The sequence below is a fragment of the Belonocnema kinseyi genome, chromosome 3, assembly GCF_010883055.1.
Source record: "Belonocnema kinseyi isolate 2016_QV_RU_SX_M_011 chromosome 3, B_treatae_v1, whole genome shotgun sequence".
In the NCBI taxonomy this organism is placed as follows: Eukaryota; Metazoa; Arthropoda; class Insecta; order Hymenoptera; family Cynipidae; genus Belonocnema; species Belonocnema kinseyi.
In genome coordinates, this window is record NC_046659.1 from 144,222,344 (window position 1) to 144,239,407 (window position 17,064).

The window sequence follows — 17,064 nt, forward strand, 5'->3', positions numbered from 1 at the left end:
TAAAAAAAATTGAAAAACTAATTTAAAAATCAGGCTCAAAAAGCCTCTTAGGAATCTTATCATGATCGATTTTCACATTTTTCTTTATTTAAGGCCATGTTACGAGTGGGTCACGTGACCAGATTTCTACCTTACCCTCACTTTTTTATTTCTCAACTTATTTTCATACGCAGCGCCACATCGACATGAAAATTTGGGATAATAAATAAGAAATACTGTCTGGTCTGTCGGGTCTGGTCCTAAATTTTAATAATTATAAAAAAAGCAACAAAAAAAATTTACAACAAACAACTTTTTTCATAATTATACAAATTTAGGGCTAGACCCACCATTCTTAGTGCTTCTTAGTTAGTATCCCAAATTTCCAACTCGATGTGGCGTTTCATGTGATAATAAGTTGGAAAATAAAAAAAGTGGCGGTAAGGTAGGAATCTGATTACGTGACCAACTAATTACAGGGCCTTAATAAGAAAATTGACTTTTTAAGTATACTGGTTTTTGAGAAAATCTTTGATTCAATCAAAAATACCGAGGAAATAGAAAGCAACTATCCAAAAAAGATGTCCAATAGCATTACAAATGTTAATAAATTTATTAAAGCTGTTATAAACAAATAAGTAAATGAAAATGTTTTATGGGAATTGGCGGCGATTCGTCACTTGATTCGCACTAAATATGAACAATTAATGGAAACAAGAGTTTTTTAGTTGAATTAATAAAAGTAAATGAATAATTTGTTCTTTTAAAATCAATTTTTATAGAAAAAATATCCATCGCTCATATTTTTGATGGAATAAAAAGAATCTCCTATGGAATCGATCAAATATAACTTCTAAATCAAACCTAAGTATAATATTTGGCGACCAAATAAGAATTAATAATTGTTTAAACTACCTTAATTAATAAATCCAATATTTAGCTATTTCTGTCAGTATAAACTTAAAATTTGCGATGAAATTAACTGTAAATAACTAACTTCTAAATTTTAAGAACATTTTTATGCTAGTAAAAAATAAATTATTGTAAACAACAATTGTTTAAACAAAATTTTATCCTTTTGTTTATTTATCAATAAAATACTGCTTTATTCACGGAATTAACAGTCAGTTATTTATCAATGTTTTGTGTATATAAATTGATAACTTTTGATAGTTGTTCAACCAATCTTAATCAACAAATGGAGTATTTGGCTATTTTTTGGCATTTAAACTTTTTTTCTAGAATCAACTAATAATAACACATTTTTAACTCTTTTTAATAGTTTGATAACGATCGACTATTTTTATTATTATTAAAAATCTAATTGACGTAGATCAATTCAGTTAGCTGAAAAAGAAAGTCAAGTAATTATTCAGTATCTTTAATAATTCATCCATTTTTATTGACTAATGACAAAAAAGTATTGCTAGATAATTTTAATTATATTCCACAATAAAAAAAATTAGTTTATAAATGCATTAGCCGAAAAGAATTTCTCTACCAAATTTTTAATAAAAATAAAAATAGTGAATCGTAATCGAACTATTAAAAAAAGTTTAAAAATCTGTTATTATCAGTTCATTACACGAAAAAAAAGTTCGAAAGCTGAAAAATAGCTAAACAATGAATTTGTTGATAAAATTTTGGTTAAACAATTATACAATTTTTGTAGGTATTTTTTATTGAATTGAAACATTTCTTTTAACCTTTATATTTCAAAATTCAAATTTTTTGTTCATTTTTGTTATTCAATGAACGAAGATTTAATAGCCAGCCATTTCAGTTCGATGGAATTTGTTTTAACTTTCATTTAAAAAAAAGTTAAAATCATTTTTTGTTTGTGTTGACTACGTTCACACAGATTGAGATATCGTGTTTAGAATTTCAGAGATTAAATAAAAAGCACTAAAGAACTTCCGATACGTCAATATGTTTATAATTTCAAACAAATTTTATTTATAAATGCAAATCAACAAATAAGTATCTGCACATACGTAACCTGTCATTATTTTTGGAACAATTTTAGAAATTTCTAGCAGAGCAAAAAAGAAACTTTCAACGTCGATAAAGTAGAGATCACGTGAACAAACATTACCTGCTAAGTGTAACAACTCGAGTGGTAATACCCTATTTCATCAATTTATAAATAAACTTTCTTGGAAATTATAAACATATTGATGTATACAAAGGTTCTTTAGTGCTTTTTATTTAATCTTAAAAATTGTAAACACGATATTTCAATCTGTGCGGACGTAATGAGTACTAAAAAAAATGAAAATAAATGCACACATTTACTTTTTACTCCGGTAATTTTTTTCAAAATTAATACTTAAACCAAATATACAAACGCAATTTTTTGTCTTACTTCCTACATTCCAAACTTTGAGAGCGATATATCATTGCCTTTGGACATGGTGAGCACCAAACAAAATCAAAATAATTTCACACATTTATTTTTTACTCGGATAATTTTTTTTTATTATAACTTAAACTAAATATACAAACGCAATTTATTTTATCATTTCCTATATTCCAAACTTTGAGATCGATGTTTGGACATGGTGATGCCTTTAGACACGGTGAGGACCAAAAAAATGAAAATAATTTTACACATTTACTTTTTACGCGGATAATTTTTCTAAAAATTATTACTCAAACTAAATATACAAACGCAATATATTGTCTTATTTCCTATATTTCAAACTTTGAGAGCTTTAGATCAATGCCTTTGGCCATGGTGCACACAAAAAAAATTTTATAACCGAGGAGTGATTTGGTCACGTGATGACCGTAGCACATGCGCCTAATAGTGAGAGAAAGGATCCTGCACTCCCTGGTGGTCCCTCCGCGGAACTACCCTTGCCGCCTATCGCCTTCCGGCTGGCTATGTCGATATCGGACTTTTTCCCATGTTATTCGGTTGCCTGCTTTCAGGGACCACGCCTCATTTCTGATTATGATCTCTTCCTTAATTTAAAAAAGGAAACAATTTTTTACGAATCTCTACTCTTAACATTTATTTAATGAAATCTTACAAAAAATTAAATCATATTCTAATAGTTCAATTTACTCTTCCCGAAAATACATAAAAAATGTGTAGTTCGTGTTTTTTTAATATAAATAAAACATTAAATGTAATAATCCAGTAAATGCAGTGGGGTATTGAAAACCTTTCAAGATAAAAAAGAGAGGCTTACCCTGATTTGCTTATTAACTTTCTTTACATCTGATAGCTGACGAAAGTAAATAGTTTGTCTTGATAACATTCAACGTAAAATTCAAATGTAGAGGATTCACAGTGGCTTTTTGCACTTCTTCAAGATACTATCAAGTTGAGAGCGTGGAAATTTAATTAATAGACATTAAAATTATATTTATAATTTACGTTGAAAACTAAATATCTGAAATTGAAAAAAAAATGAGTAACTTTCCTCAATTTCAAAGATTGGTAAAGTCAGAAGAAATAGAGTTACAAAGAAGTGATCACCGCACACAAAAAAGTGAAATACTTCCAAACTGTGAAAAATGGTTTACATTGGTTCTTTCTACTATAAGTGGTAATTAAAAAATTATTCTCTAGTTTGAGGTTCATCTAAGATTACTGTCATTTTTATAATTTTAGGAGAGTATCCAAACAAATCTATTTTGTAATTAGTTTATCAGTTTTTACTTATATTTACCGAGATTATTATTTATTTACATTATAAGAAAGCTTTTTAATATTTTGGTTCTGAAAATTACATAACTGGATTTTTTGATATACCAACAATATCTCCACTCAAAAATTATAATTTAATTTAAAAATTCAACTGATTAACCTAATGCAAGGTTGCTACAAAAACCCAATTTCAAAATTCCCTAACTGTTCATGAAGTGACGGATCAATATTTAATTTTTCCTGACCATTTTAAATACATAAATTTTTAACTAAGTATTTGAGTTTTACTATTAAAAAATATAAATTTGGAACCAAGATTAGGAAAACTAAACTTTCTGTTAAAACAATCAATTTTTAAGACTAAACAAATTTTTTCAACAAGAATAATGAATTTTCGAAGAAAAAATGAATTCTAAACAAAAAACCAATTTGGAAACCTAAACAAAAAAATGTTAACAAGAAAAAAATGTTCAGTTGAAGAAGAAAAAAAAATATCATCCAAAATGTTAAACATTCTCATGTAAAAATAGAACAGTTAAATTTACAGTGAAAGACAAATTTGCAACGCAATAGTTAAATTTTTACCAGAAGAAATTAATTTCAAATCAAAAAATACATTTTTAACAAAGAAAAATTATTCTCTGCCAAAGCAGCTAATTTTTAACAAAATTCATGAATTGGTAATGAAATATTTGAATATCTAAACGAATTTCCAATGTAGTAGTTAAATTTTTAACCAAACAAAAAATGTCATAATTAATGTTTTTAAATTACATTTTTTCTGAAAAAAGATATATTTCTTTCTTTCCACTATGAATCGAACCACGGAACATGCGGTTGCCAGGGATATCGAGAGAAGAATCCTTTTTAAAAATGAATTTTCAAGTAAAAATATAAATCTTCAAAGAACATAAGAAAAAAATTATACTTCTACTAAAATAGGTTAATTTTAAAATCAAAAAGATACATTTTCAATAAGATAATGGAATTTTCTGTTAAAAAAGATTTCAGTTGACTTTTCACGGTCTAAAATATCAATTTTTTAACACGAAATAAGATTCTACGAAAAAAATTGAATCTTCAATGCAAAACGACGAATTTTTAACCAAAAAGAATGAGTTTTCAACAAAATTGTTGAATTCCTTGCCAAATAGTTGCCTTTTTATTCAAAGAAGATTATATTTCTTTCAAAACGGATCAATTTTTATTGAAAACCAATTTTTTTTAATCGTTGAGCTTTCATCCAAAAAAATTATAATTGACTTGTAAAGATCCAAATATGAATTTGTGTAAACAAAAATGCGTTTCTACGAAAAAAAGGATTTCTAATTCGAAAAGATGAATTTTTTAAACCAAAAAGCATGAATTTTAAACAAAATAGTTTAATTCCATATTAAATAGGTACATTTTTATCCAGAAAAAATGAAATTTGTACTAAGAGAGATGAATTATCAATAAAAAACAATACTTTTTTTAAGTTCGAAATTTTATACGGAAAAAATTTCAATTCCTTCTTCATCAACAAAATATTAATTTTTAACAAAAAGTAAATTTTCTGCGGAGTAGTCGAATTTCCAACAAAACAGTAAAGTTTTAAAACAAAACGTATAATGTTTTTACAAAATAGTTAAATTTGTAACCAAACAGTTGGATTTTTATCCAAGAAAGATGTAATTTCTCTTAAAAGAGATGAATTTCCAATGTAATAAAAAGAAATTTTAATATTTAAATTTTTCCCCAAAAATATGTCAGTTTTTTTAACATCCAATTAATATTTCTAAATTAGAGAAAAGTTAATTTTCTACGAAATAGTTACATTTTCAGCAAAACAGCAGCATTTTCAACCAAAAAGTATGACTTGAAAGTAAAAATTGCTGAGTTTTCAATCGAAGAGTTGCATTTTTATTTCAGAAATCTATCATTTCTATTAGAACAGACGAATTTAGAAAAAAAGCTTGGAAGACATTGTCAAATTTTCTTTCAAAGAATATATTCGTGTTTACTTTGAAACACTCAAATAAGAATTATTAGCAATAATATCATTTTCTGCTATCTAGTTAAGATTAAAATTTAAAATTTTTGTTAATTTTTAGAAAAAATTGTTTTCACCCAAAAAAAATTTCAGTTGACTAATCAGCAACAAAAAAATAATTTAAAACAAAACGTTAATTTTTTACGAAAATTGTTGAATTTTTAAACCAAAAAGACGAATTTTTACCATACCAGTTGAATTAGTAAACAAAAAGGATGTTTTTTAACGAAAATTGTTTAAATTTTGAACCAAATAATAATATTTAAATTAATCCTATTCTTTACTAATTCTAGCAAATAAGTTTACTATTTAAAAAGAAGTAAATCATTATATTGCGTATGTTGATTGATTAATTATAAAGACCTCTCAGGATAACTTCTTCACAAATTGGTATAAAAAGCTTTCTTGGTCAGGACGTTCTATAAATTACGATTCTCATAATTTATTCAGTCTAAAAGTTGGTTTGATTGTCTTCTTGACAGAGACTGGCGGGATTGTGAATTAGGCAATCAAAATTTTTATTATTTTTTTTTATTTATTACTTTAATTCTGAACTTAAAAATATGAAAATTATAATTCGAGCAAACAATACTCATAAAAGAAGAATCATTGAGTGAATTTGCATTAATAAATACAAGAAAAATTACAATAATTTAAATACTGAAAAGTTAAATAATTAATTCCAAAAAGTTCATACTATTATCGATTTGAAAAATTCCCGAAGAAATATTATTTATTGAAAATACAATGATCAAATATTTTCGTTTAAATAAAGTGTATTTTTAATATTTAAATTATCTACATTTTTCGTTTGAATTTAAAATTAAGATAATTGAAACAAATTTTCATCCACAAATATGTTTATTTTCTTAATTCTCGTTATTCAAAACTCAAACATAATTTTAGAAACTTTAAACATTGCAAACATTTTTTTATATTTGAATATTATATTTTTTTAAATAAATTATATTTATAAAAAAGAATTTTTTTAATTATTTAAATTCGGGAATTTTCCAATCAAGGAATTTTATAATTCGAAAACTTTATTATTCGGGAATTTAGTTATTTGAAAATTGTATCATTCGGAAATTTTACAATTTTCTTATATCTAGGTTATAGGATTATTAAAATAATTTATTTATATTAAGTAATTATTTAATTCCCGAAACTTCAAAACCCAAATTTTGTAAAATCCAAAATTTTTTTATTTTCAAAATTATTAAATTCTAAAATACTATTGTTCAAAATTTCTCAAAAAATCTTGTTTTGTATTTTTATCAGTAACATAATTTTTTATTTTACAGGTATTTAATAAGTAATAAGTCGCCAAATATTTTTAGACTGATTAAAAATTGTTTAGACAATTATTATTTGTTCAAACACATTTTTTTCGCCCGTTTATTATGTCAAATCGTTAGTTTTCGGCTTAAATGACGCATTTGGTAATTTCTTATCTCAGAAAATATACCCTGATTTTCTAAACATCGACATCAATTCCAGAAAATAATAACTTTTAAATATTTACATCATTTAATTAATTTATTATACATTATTTAATCAAATGAAAATTATTTAAACTATTCACAAATATCTTATTAAAAAAATATTTCTTTAAGAATTCGTTAATTTTTAATAAATTACAGAAAAACACTAACTTTTAATGATTTGCAAGTAAAAAAATTGCAAAAATAGAAATTATTTAAAGAATTCAAAATTATCTCAAATAAAAAATAGTACTTTTGATATTAATCACTTGAAAATTATTTTGTAAATATTCTTAAGGGGAACGCGGGAATGTTAAAAAAAGGGGGAATTTTTTTCTAGCAAAACGAACAAATTGTCAGTGATCGATCATCAAAATCTCAAGTCAAACTTTTGACCACTCTAATACAGTACTCTCGGTATAAAATAAAATATGATTCTAAAAGATGAGAAATATTAAATAAAATTTTTTGTGGGAATCTGACCTTTTTCTCATTCGAAATTTCGACAGTTTACTAAATTCTTAAAATTAAATTTCAGGATTTTAAACATTCGGACTTTAACATGATGTAAATTTCTAAATTTTTTAGTTTTATAAACATTAACTTTCGGAATATTTTAATTTCGTTACTAAATATTTTTAATAGCTTTATTTTTTTCGGTTATTTAGTTTTTTTTTTAATTTTCTAGTTCCTTATATTTTATTTTAGCTTCTTTTATGAATAAGACTAAAAATTAAAACAAAAATTAATTTTTAAAAACGTCTTACATATTATAAAAAATATATTATGTTATATATTATTTTTAACAAAATAGTCAAAGTTTAAACCAAAATATATGCCTTTTCAACAAAATAGTGGAATTTTCAACCAAACAATTAGCATTTTTATCCCAGAAAGATATAATTTTTCCTAAAAGAGATGAATTTCTAATATGAAAAAAAAATTTAATATTTGTATTTTCCCTCAGAAAAGATTTCAGTTTTCTTTTTAAAATCCAATATTTAAATTTCGAATTAGTAAGTTTTTCACGAAATGGTTAAATTTCCAACAAAACAGCAGAACTTTTAAACAAAAAGTATGACTTTTTAAAAAAATGGTTGACTTTTCAATAAAAAAGTTGGATTTTCATTCCAGACCTGTGAAATTTTTCTAAAACAAACGAATTTAGAAAAAAACTTTAAAAACATAATTAAAATTGTATCTAAAAAATATGTTCCAGTTTACTTTCCAACACCAAAATAAGATTTGTAAGTAATAAGATAATTTTCTGCTTCATAGTTGAATTTTTAACCAAAATGTATGAATTTTTAAGAATATTCTTAAATTTTTAATTTAAAAAAATGGCATTTCTTTGCAAGAAAAAAGAATTACACAAAAATACGAATTTTAAACAAAATGTAAATTTTCTAGGAATTTCGCAAATTTCTGAATTATTGTAGTTTTATAAACATTAACTTTTGGAATATTTCAATTGCGTTACTAGATTTATTTAGTAGCTTTATTTTCGTCGGCAATTAAATATTTTTGAAAATTTCTGGTTTTAAATATTTGATTTTAGATTGTTTTATGAATAAGAGTAAAATTGAAAAAAAAAATTTGAAAAACGTCTTTGAAATCATAAAAAATGTTTTCTACTTCAGGAAGTATAAAAATTTATAGAGAATGATACTCGCAAGATATCTTTCTTATATTTCTCTGTTTTTGTTTAAACCCAAAAAAAATCAAGGATTCCCTTCTTTAGAAATTCAACTCTTAATTTTTTGGAAAAATGAATTTAAAAGAGTGTGGATTCTACAACAAGTTTCCGCAAGGAAAATTCAATGCTGTCAATAAGTTCCCAAGATCAAACTTTTTGAAGAAAATTTTCGTAATTTTTTTTACAATTTGACTTAATACAAAGGCTTGTAAAGCAAATTTATGAATGAGAAATCAAAATTTCTTAATTTTATATGAAATCGTTTAATAAACAAAAAAATTGTAGCAAAAATAATACTTATTTTTGAATTTTTGCTTTTGGTTTCAAAGTTATGAATTTTTTAATTAGTGTTGGATTTTTTTACATAAATTAAGCCTATTATATGACCAGTTACAATAAAAAAATATTTTCGTGCAAACTATAGTTAGCATTCTGAATTGTGTTTTGTATTTTAATGCTTTCGACATTGAGATAAATGTATCTTTGAATCAAAATTATTCTTTTTTCAGATATAGACTCAAATAAATATTTTATAGAATTGAACAAATAATTCATTCCGATAACATTTATTTTATTGAAACACACCCCTGTATAACTCAAACCAATTTTATTTGTATCAAATTCTACCTTCCATAAAAAATTAAAATAGACTCCCTAAATTTGAATCAGTTAAAATGTTTACTAATTTCAATCAGTGGCTCAATTATGGCTATGAATCAGTAGTTTTTACTGATACATTAGTCATTGTTACTGATACATTAGTAAAAAATAATTGCTTCATAACTAGAATTGAGCCACTGATTGAAATTAGTAAAGTTTTTAGATAATTCAAATTTATAGAGGATAGGAAACTTATCTAACAATAAAAAAATGTTTCAGTGAGTCTGATGAGCTTGGGACACGGTGCTTCTGAAATTTGGACATCACCTGCATTACCTTATCTCAAAAGCAACGAATCCGAAATAATAGTATCAGCTGGTCAAGGTCCCTGGATCACTTCACTACACAATGTTGGTGGAGTGATTGGACACCTATTATATCCTCTTCTGGTGGACAGGATAGGAAGAAAATACACATTGTTGACATTCCTCATTCCACAAATCACAACATGGTTTCTGATTTATTTTGCTAACAATGTACAAACTCTCTATGTAGCAAGAACCTTAGGTGGAATCGGCTACAGTACAGCTTTTGTTATACAAGGAATTTATCTAGGTGAAATTGCCGAAAAAAAAGTTAGAGGAACGATGGTACTCATTGCTAAAATATTTTACTCCATCGGAACGCTAACCGTCGTAACAGCTGGAGCTTTTGCTTCCTATGATACCTTAAATTTGATATTGCTCTTAACTTCACTCCTATCTTTCACTATAGTTTTTATACCAGAATCCCCATACTATTATCTGAAAAAGAATCGAGATCAGGATGCAATGAAGAGTTTATCCAAGCTAAGAGGAACAAATGATGTTGAGGAAATAAGACAGGAAATGTACAGAATAAAAGAAAATATAATTGAGGGTCAAATTCATGAGCAGTGGTCGCTAAGAAAGCTATTTCAAACAAAACGTAATCGAAAAGCTTTCCTGATTGTTTTCATTGCAAATGTTACTCTACCATTTTCTGGGCTTTATGCTATTGCATCTTATAGTCAAGAAATTTTCACTCATAGTGGCATCTTATTAGATCCAAAATACGCAGTAGTAGTATTGTCAACTGTAACATTTATTTTTATTATAATCACAACACCTTTTGCGGATTATTTTGGCAGAAGGATATTATCTTTATATTCAGGAATAATCAGCGGTTCAAGTTTGGCAGTTATAGGTCTTTTTTTCTTTTTCAAACATCATCCGGAAATCGCTGATCTTTCTTCAGTTTCTTGGATGGTTTTGGTGGCTATGATCATTTTTGAAGTTGCATTTGCAACAGGATTAATTTCGACGGCAGTAATTCTTGCTTCGGAATTATTTCCACTTGAGGTTAAAAGTTCAGCTTTGGCCTTGTTACATTTAATATTAGACCTACTTTTTTTTCTTGTTAAATTAGGATTTGAGTGGTCTGTTAAAACAATGGGTATTTATAATCTCTTTTGGACCTATGCAACTTGTTGCTTCATTTTACCTTTTCTTAATTTTTACATCATGCCCGAAACTAAAGGAAAAACTTTGGAGGAAATCCAAAAGTTACTGGATTAAGATATTTGTTGTGACAAAAAACATACCTCTAAGAAGAACATTTTCCCTACGATTTTAAGAACTGAAATAATATTTTCAGGTTTGACCGATTTTATAAAAAAATGGGCAGTCTGACCCTGGTCTTTCAAGTCAAAATATGAGTATTTCTTGTTTTTTTACTAAAAAAAATTGTATGATCTGAGAGCTTCTTGAATATTTAGGTAAATTTTAAAAAATGGAACAAATATCCCCTGAAAAGTTTGTATCATAAAGAATAAACAAATTTACATCATTTAAATTTCTTTAATGATTAGTATCTGAATTCTGCAAATTTGAAATCACCAATGATTCAAATTTTCGAAAAAATTATGTTTATTATTTTTATCTTTTTAAATAGAGTTTTATTTGGAGGATGATTAGACATTTCGGGAATTTACTAATTATAAGGATTTGGAAATTTCTAGATTTTGACAATAAAGCCAGTTTCAAAGTTATCAAAATTTAATGTTCCTAAATATTTTTATTTTTACTCACTTTTACTCTCAAAACATTTCAATTTCGTTACCAAATTTTTTTGGTTGTTATATTTTTTTCGGTAGTTTAAAATAAAAATTCTTCTAGTTTGGTCATTAAATTTTCGGTACTTTTCAACATTTGACATTTCTATTTTTCATAAAATCATGTCATTTCATATAGTTTTAGCTTCTTTGAGACATAAGACTGAATGTTAAGAAAAAAATTAAATTGAAAAAAAATGTATTTTATACTATGAAAAAAGAAGTTTCTTCATATGGGACGAAGGTTAGGAGAGGAAAGAATTTACAAAATATCTTCCTTATATATTACTATAATTCAAAAAAACTTAAGAAATTGAAAAGTGGCATTTTAAAAAAACTGGACTGTTTATGTATTTTCGAAAAATGTAATTCATTTTTTTTATTTTTAGCAATTTTCAATTTTTTTATATAATTTTAAATAATGTTGATTGTACTAGAAGTTGCCAGAAAAAATAAATGATGTGAATTTTTTCCCAAGATGAAACTTTTTAGTGAAAAATAAAAATTACATTTCTCATATTTTCCCTTGAAAGACAATGTATTTCAGTTTCAACCAAGTACAGTTATTTGTTTTAAAATTTATTATGGGCTAAAATAAATTCTTTTAAATATTTCAGCAATAAAAAGAATTAATTTTAAAATTAGAAACAGTAGAGTTGTAGAAAATGTTTTTCCCGAAAAACTAAGGCATTTATTTTACAATCTCAACTATTTATGAAAAATTGGAAGTAAAAGATGTTAACTAAATCTTTCAATGAAAAAATCATTGTTGGAATGAATTGTTTTAGTAAGTGTAAGAAAAACTTCGTGATGTAAAATATTATTAATTTAACGTTAGGAAACCCAACTTGGATTTTTATTAGTAACAAATTTTTTCATTAAAAATAATGTTTTTATTACAATTACATCACCAATAATATTATATTGATTCTTAAAATCATAGACAATTTTTTTCAGAGATCTGATTTCTTGGCACGACAACCACTTTAAGCAATATATTTGCTAATTTTAGATTATATTTGAAAAATGAGACTCCAATCTTAAAAATTCCTTCAAAAGTTGTAAATGTACAGAATTTATAATTAATATTAAGCAAAAACTAAGCCAATTTAAATCTGGCATATCTGAATATATAAGCGTAGAAAAATGTGAAAGTTGAAGAATGCCAAATATCCGTTATGCAATATTCAAATAACTCTTAGAAGCAATTTTCGTTGTTGTTATCTGTTACAATTTAAAAAATTACTCCAAGGATGACTACCAGTTGATGTTTAAAGTTTAATTTAATTATTTTCATTCACTGAGACGGAGAAACGTGAGGTTTAAATTAATTTTTTTCTCTTTTGCAATAAGATAAATTTCGAGTTGATCTGAATACGACCTTTGTACATATATAATGACTTTCACTTTTATACTATGACCATACTTTTCCTTGAAATGCGAAAAAAAATAATTCGATCAATCGTTTCCTTAAGTTGATATCAATTATAGAACCAGTTTATTTTTCTCTGGCCTAAATGATAATGTACTCATAATTGCTTGTTAAGTGACCTAAAAAATCATTAGTGTCTAATATCTATATGATAAGAAAACAAGGTTACCCATAGAACATTAAGAAAGAAACGTGTCCATGAAAAAACTATTGTTCTTATTTTTCAAACTGTATCATGTTTATAAAAATTAATATTAATACAGAATTGTTGGGTCTAAATTTATTTGAAGTGATCCCTAGAAACGTATTGATTTTTCCAGAAATATGTAAAAATTTTAATATAAAGATTGATTAACAATCAGTTTAAATGTTTCTCTTTGAAAATATTCTTTTTATGATAAGTTGTTATCAAATTTGTTCGGTTCTGAATTTATTTGACGTTATGGGTTCTTAAATTATTGAATTTCGAATTTGTCTTTAAAAAGGCTTTAATTGCTTTAACGGACTGATGGTAATCAAATGTACTTATCAGAAAGTAAACTCTGATGAGTTTCAAGTAAGTTCAACATTTGATCAACATAAAAAGTCGAAAATACCTCCAACACTAGGATGATAATATGAGTGTAATCGGCTGAATCGTGAATTAAATTGTGGATTCAAATATACATCACAGATGTTATTCAGATAAAGGTGCGCCAACAATGCAGGCAATGTACCTTCGCAGTCGTTCACACGTCAGTGAAAGGAACACATCAAGTCTCCTGAAATCTCGAGCGGAACATTACGTAATTTTGAGATCAGTCAAAACAGTGATTCCACTTTGTTGAAAAATGAAATTAAAACGTATGTTTCCGTGCGTCGAAAGTGGGTGTCCTGTCGAGGTTTCTGAAAAAAGTAAAAATAAAACCGAGGTGCCAAAAACTGGAAGTCTTCTCTTGCAGTTTGCTACTGCTCTCAATGGTAAGTCCTAATTATGATATTGTTTCTCTAAAAAAAATTAATAGGATTAACTTAAAAAGAACTTTCGGTAAGCTTTCAATTCAAATTAAAAGTTTTCCTAAAGTAAGAGGGTGTTATCAAATTTTGAATTTTATTCTACTTGTCAGAAATGTATCCACCTGTTTTTTAATTATTGATTAGCTTCTCTTAATTTCAACTTTGTTAGAGTTCCCTAGTTGAAGCTAATTTGACCATTTTTCAAGAAGATATTGCAAATATGCAAACTTAGATGTTTTAAAAATTTTTTGATTGATTCTGAAATAATCAAGTTTTTCGGACCTGTAGATAATATGTTGAGATACTGTGAAAACATTTAAAAATGAGCCCAGGGACATTAAAATTGACACTATTTTTTAATATCTACTTTAAAAAATAAACAAATTAGCCTCATCTTTGACTGATTTTATGCAGCATTTTGAAAGCATAACCCTTTGCACAATAATATTTGTAGCTGTATTTGAATTCAAGAAAACTTGAATATCAAAATAGAGGTGTTGATAAAATTGTATTATTTATGTTTATAAAATCGTTTTGCAGTCAGTTTAATCTTTATGGGATGTGGTGTTGCTGATTCATGGACGTCACCCGCACTACCGTATCTGCGAAGCAAAGAATCCGAATTCACGATAACAGTGCAACAAGGTTCCTGGGTAGCGTCACTTTTTAATGTTGGCGCAATTTTTGGATATTTAATATATCCCCTTTTCATCGATCGAGTAGGGCGCAAGTATGCATTGCTTATTCTTTTTATACCACAAATTACCTCATTGATATTAGTTTACGTTGCAAAAAGTGTAATTGTTCTCTACATAGCGAGAGTAATTGGTGGCCTTGGCTTCTGTGCTGGGGAAATAGTTGGATACATTTACATTGCTGAAATTGCAGAAAAGAAAATTAGAGGCTCTTTAATAATTCTCGAGGCAATATCTTACAATGTTGGTAGTCTCATTGTTGTAACAATTGGAGCTTTCCTTTCGTACAACAGTATGAACCTAATATCACTCGCAATACCTCTCTTGTTCATTACAATTTTTCCCTTTTTGCTCGAATCTCCATATTTTCGATTGAAACAAAATCGAAAAGAGGAAGCAACAAAAATTTTGTCGAAACTGAGAGGAATAAAAGATCCGAAAGCTCTGGAGCCAGAAATCAACAGAATGAAGGAAGCCATCATCGAAGGTGAAATAAGCAAAAAATATGCGATGCGAAAATTATTTGAAAACAAACGTCATCGTAAAGCTTTATTGATAGTTTCACTTGTAAAAGCAAGTACAGCTTTTTCTGGATACTTGGCGGTTTCTTCTTATAGTCAAGAAATTTTGAGTTACAGTGGATTTTCTTTGGCTCCTGAATATGGAACAATAGTCTTAACATTAGTACCATTGTTATTTATTATACCAACAACTCCATTAGTTGATTATATTGGAAGAAGGTGGCTAACTTTATCATCTGCTATAGTTTGCGCCTTAACTTTAGGTGTTGTAGGATTTTTTTTCTTCCTGAAATACTCTTTAAAAATTGCTGACCTTACAGCAATTTCTTGGTTGCCTCTGGTTGCATTAGTGGTTTTCAAAATTTCTCTTATGGGAGGAATATATTCGACGTCAAATGTTCTGGCCTCTGAGCTTTTTCCAGTTGAAGTAAAAAGTTCTGCATTTGCGCTTATTAGTGTTTCGAGAGAAATTTTGCTATTTTTAATAAATTTAGGTTTCGAATGGTCAATTAGCAATTTTGGTATTTATAGTGTTTTTTGGATGTACGCTGTTTCGTGTTTAATATTGTCAGCCTTTAGTTTTTACATTATGCCTGAGACTAAAGGCAAAAATTTAGAGGAGATTCAAATGCTATTAGACTGAGTATTTTTTATTTTGAGATAGGTAAAATAGATCTAATTTATATTATAAGTTAATAAACAAAAATTAAATTTGTGTTAAATTTATTTCTTTATATACAAAGACCTTCCTATTGTACCGGGAATTAATTTAATTACCAAAATATATTATTAGTAGTTAACTATCAAAATTTCTGCATAATGAAAAACATAAATAAATAGAGTATATTAAGTGCTTAAATTAATCACGATCAATTAAAAAGTTAATGAGGTAGTAATAAAAGATATCTTTGTCTGTTCTGAGTAATTTACGCTGAGATTGTTGTGACGAAATAATTAAGCGATAAAATCTGTAGAATGATTTATATTTCCAGAAGACATTTTTTTGTAAATGTGTCAATCTTTTTTTTCTTGACATATAAATATTTAAACATTCCGAACAGTTTTTCAAGTAAAAATACTAATTTCTATGTTTTTCTCTGATTATATTTTCGTTTACGTTATAACAAGATATTCTCGTTCCCGTTTAGTTAAATTCTAAAAAGTATTTTTTTTCAGAAACGTATTTATATATTTATATATTTAATATAAAATTATTCTTTTTTCTTTAAAAATTAACTCTACACACATTCTAAACAAAACCAATCACATTAAAAAATGTTATAATTTCTTATCTTAATATACTTTAACTGAAAGTAATTTTAATTCTCTGTCCAGATAAATTTTTTATTTTCTAATCTTAATATATTATTATTTTTTACAGTAATTTTCGTAAAATATGGATTTCATTATATAAGTATTTTGTGCTGCCCTTTTTCTGACTTATATATAAGAAAATAATTCTTAATTCATATAATAAGAGGTAATCAATTTTTTGTTTTCAGTGTTTTCTTAAGTATTCCCCCTTACTGAAATTTTCATCAGGTCTGAAAAAAAGAATTTTTAGAAAATACAAATGTTACTGCATTTGGAGAAATTTAAGAAAGCAAACTAGTTTAAGAACATATTAATTATTTAGACAATTACAAAGAGAAGTTAGAAAATGCTACTAACACAAAAACTGAAGGAGAAAAGTGGAAACAACTAATTAAATTATACTGCTGCTATGATGGGTAAGAATTATTGCAATAATAATTGTAATAATAATTGTAATTTATGTCAATAAAAAGAATCTGAACTCAAGCACAACTCAGTTTTGATCAGCAGCCGACACATTAATTCA

At 26.2% G+C, this 17,064-nt stretch overlaps 2 protein-coding genes across 2 annotated transcripts; both read left to right on the top strand.

Moving 5' to 3' along the window:
• The first annotated feature begins 3,415 nt into the window (after nt 1-3,415).
• On the top strand, nt 3,416-11,253 carry LOC117170054 (facilitated trehalose transporter Tret1-like). The gene is made up of 2 exons (XM_033356572.1): nt 3,416-3,536; nt 9,729-11,253. The coding sequence occupies exon 2, from the start codon at nt 9,737-9,739 to the stop codon at nt 11,042-11,044; it is 1,308 nt and encodes a 435-aa protein (XP_033212463.1). The 5' UTR covers nt 3,416-3,536; nt 9,729-9,736; the 3' UTR covers nt 11,045-11,253.
• A 2,498-nt stretch (nt 11,254-13,751) lies between these two features.
• Nucleotides 13,752-15,871, top strand: LOC117169509 (facilitated trehalose transporter Tret1-like). Its single transcript, XM_033355922.1, has 2 exons — nt 13,752-13,972; nt 14,549-15,871. Exons 1-2 carry the CDS (start codon nt 13,843-13,845, stop codon nt 15,865-15,867), a joined length of 1,449 nt encoding a protein of 482 aa, XP_033211813.1. The 5' UTR covers nt 13,752-13,842; the 3' UTR covers nt 15,868-15,871.
• The last annotated feature ends 1,193 nt before the right edge of the window (nt 15,872-17,064 follow it).

Excerpts from the sequence above, each read along its gene's own strand:
- LOC117170054 (XM_033356572.1), top strand. The coding sequence starts at position 9,737 with ATGAGCTTGGGACACGGTGCTTCTGAAATTTGGACATCACCTGCATTA.
- LOC117169509 (XM_033355922.1), top strand. The coding sequence starts at position 13,843 with ATGAAATTAAAACGTATGTTTCCGTGCGTCGAAAGTGGGTGTCCTGTC. Across the intron at positions 13,973-14,548 it reads GTTTGCTACTGCTCTCAATG|TCAGTTTAATCTTTATGGGA; the intron begins GTAAGTCCTAAT and ends ATCGTTTTGCAG.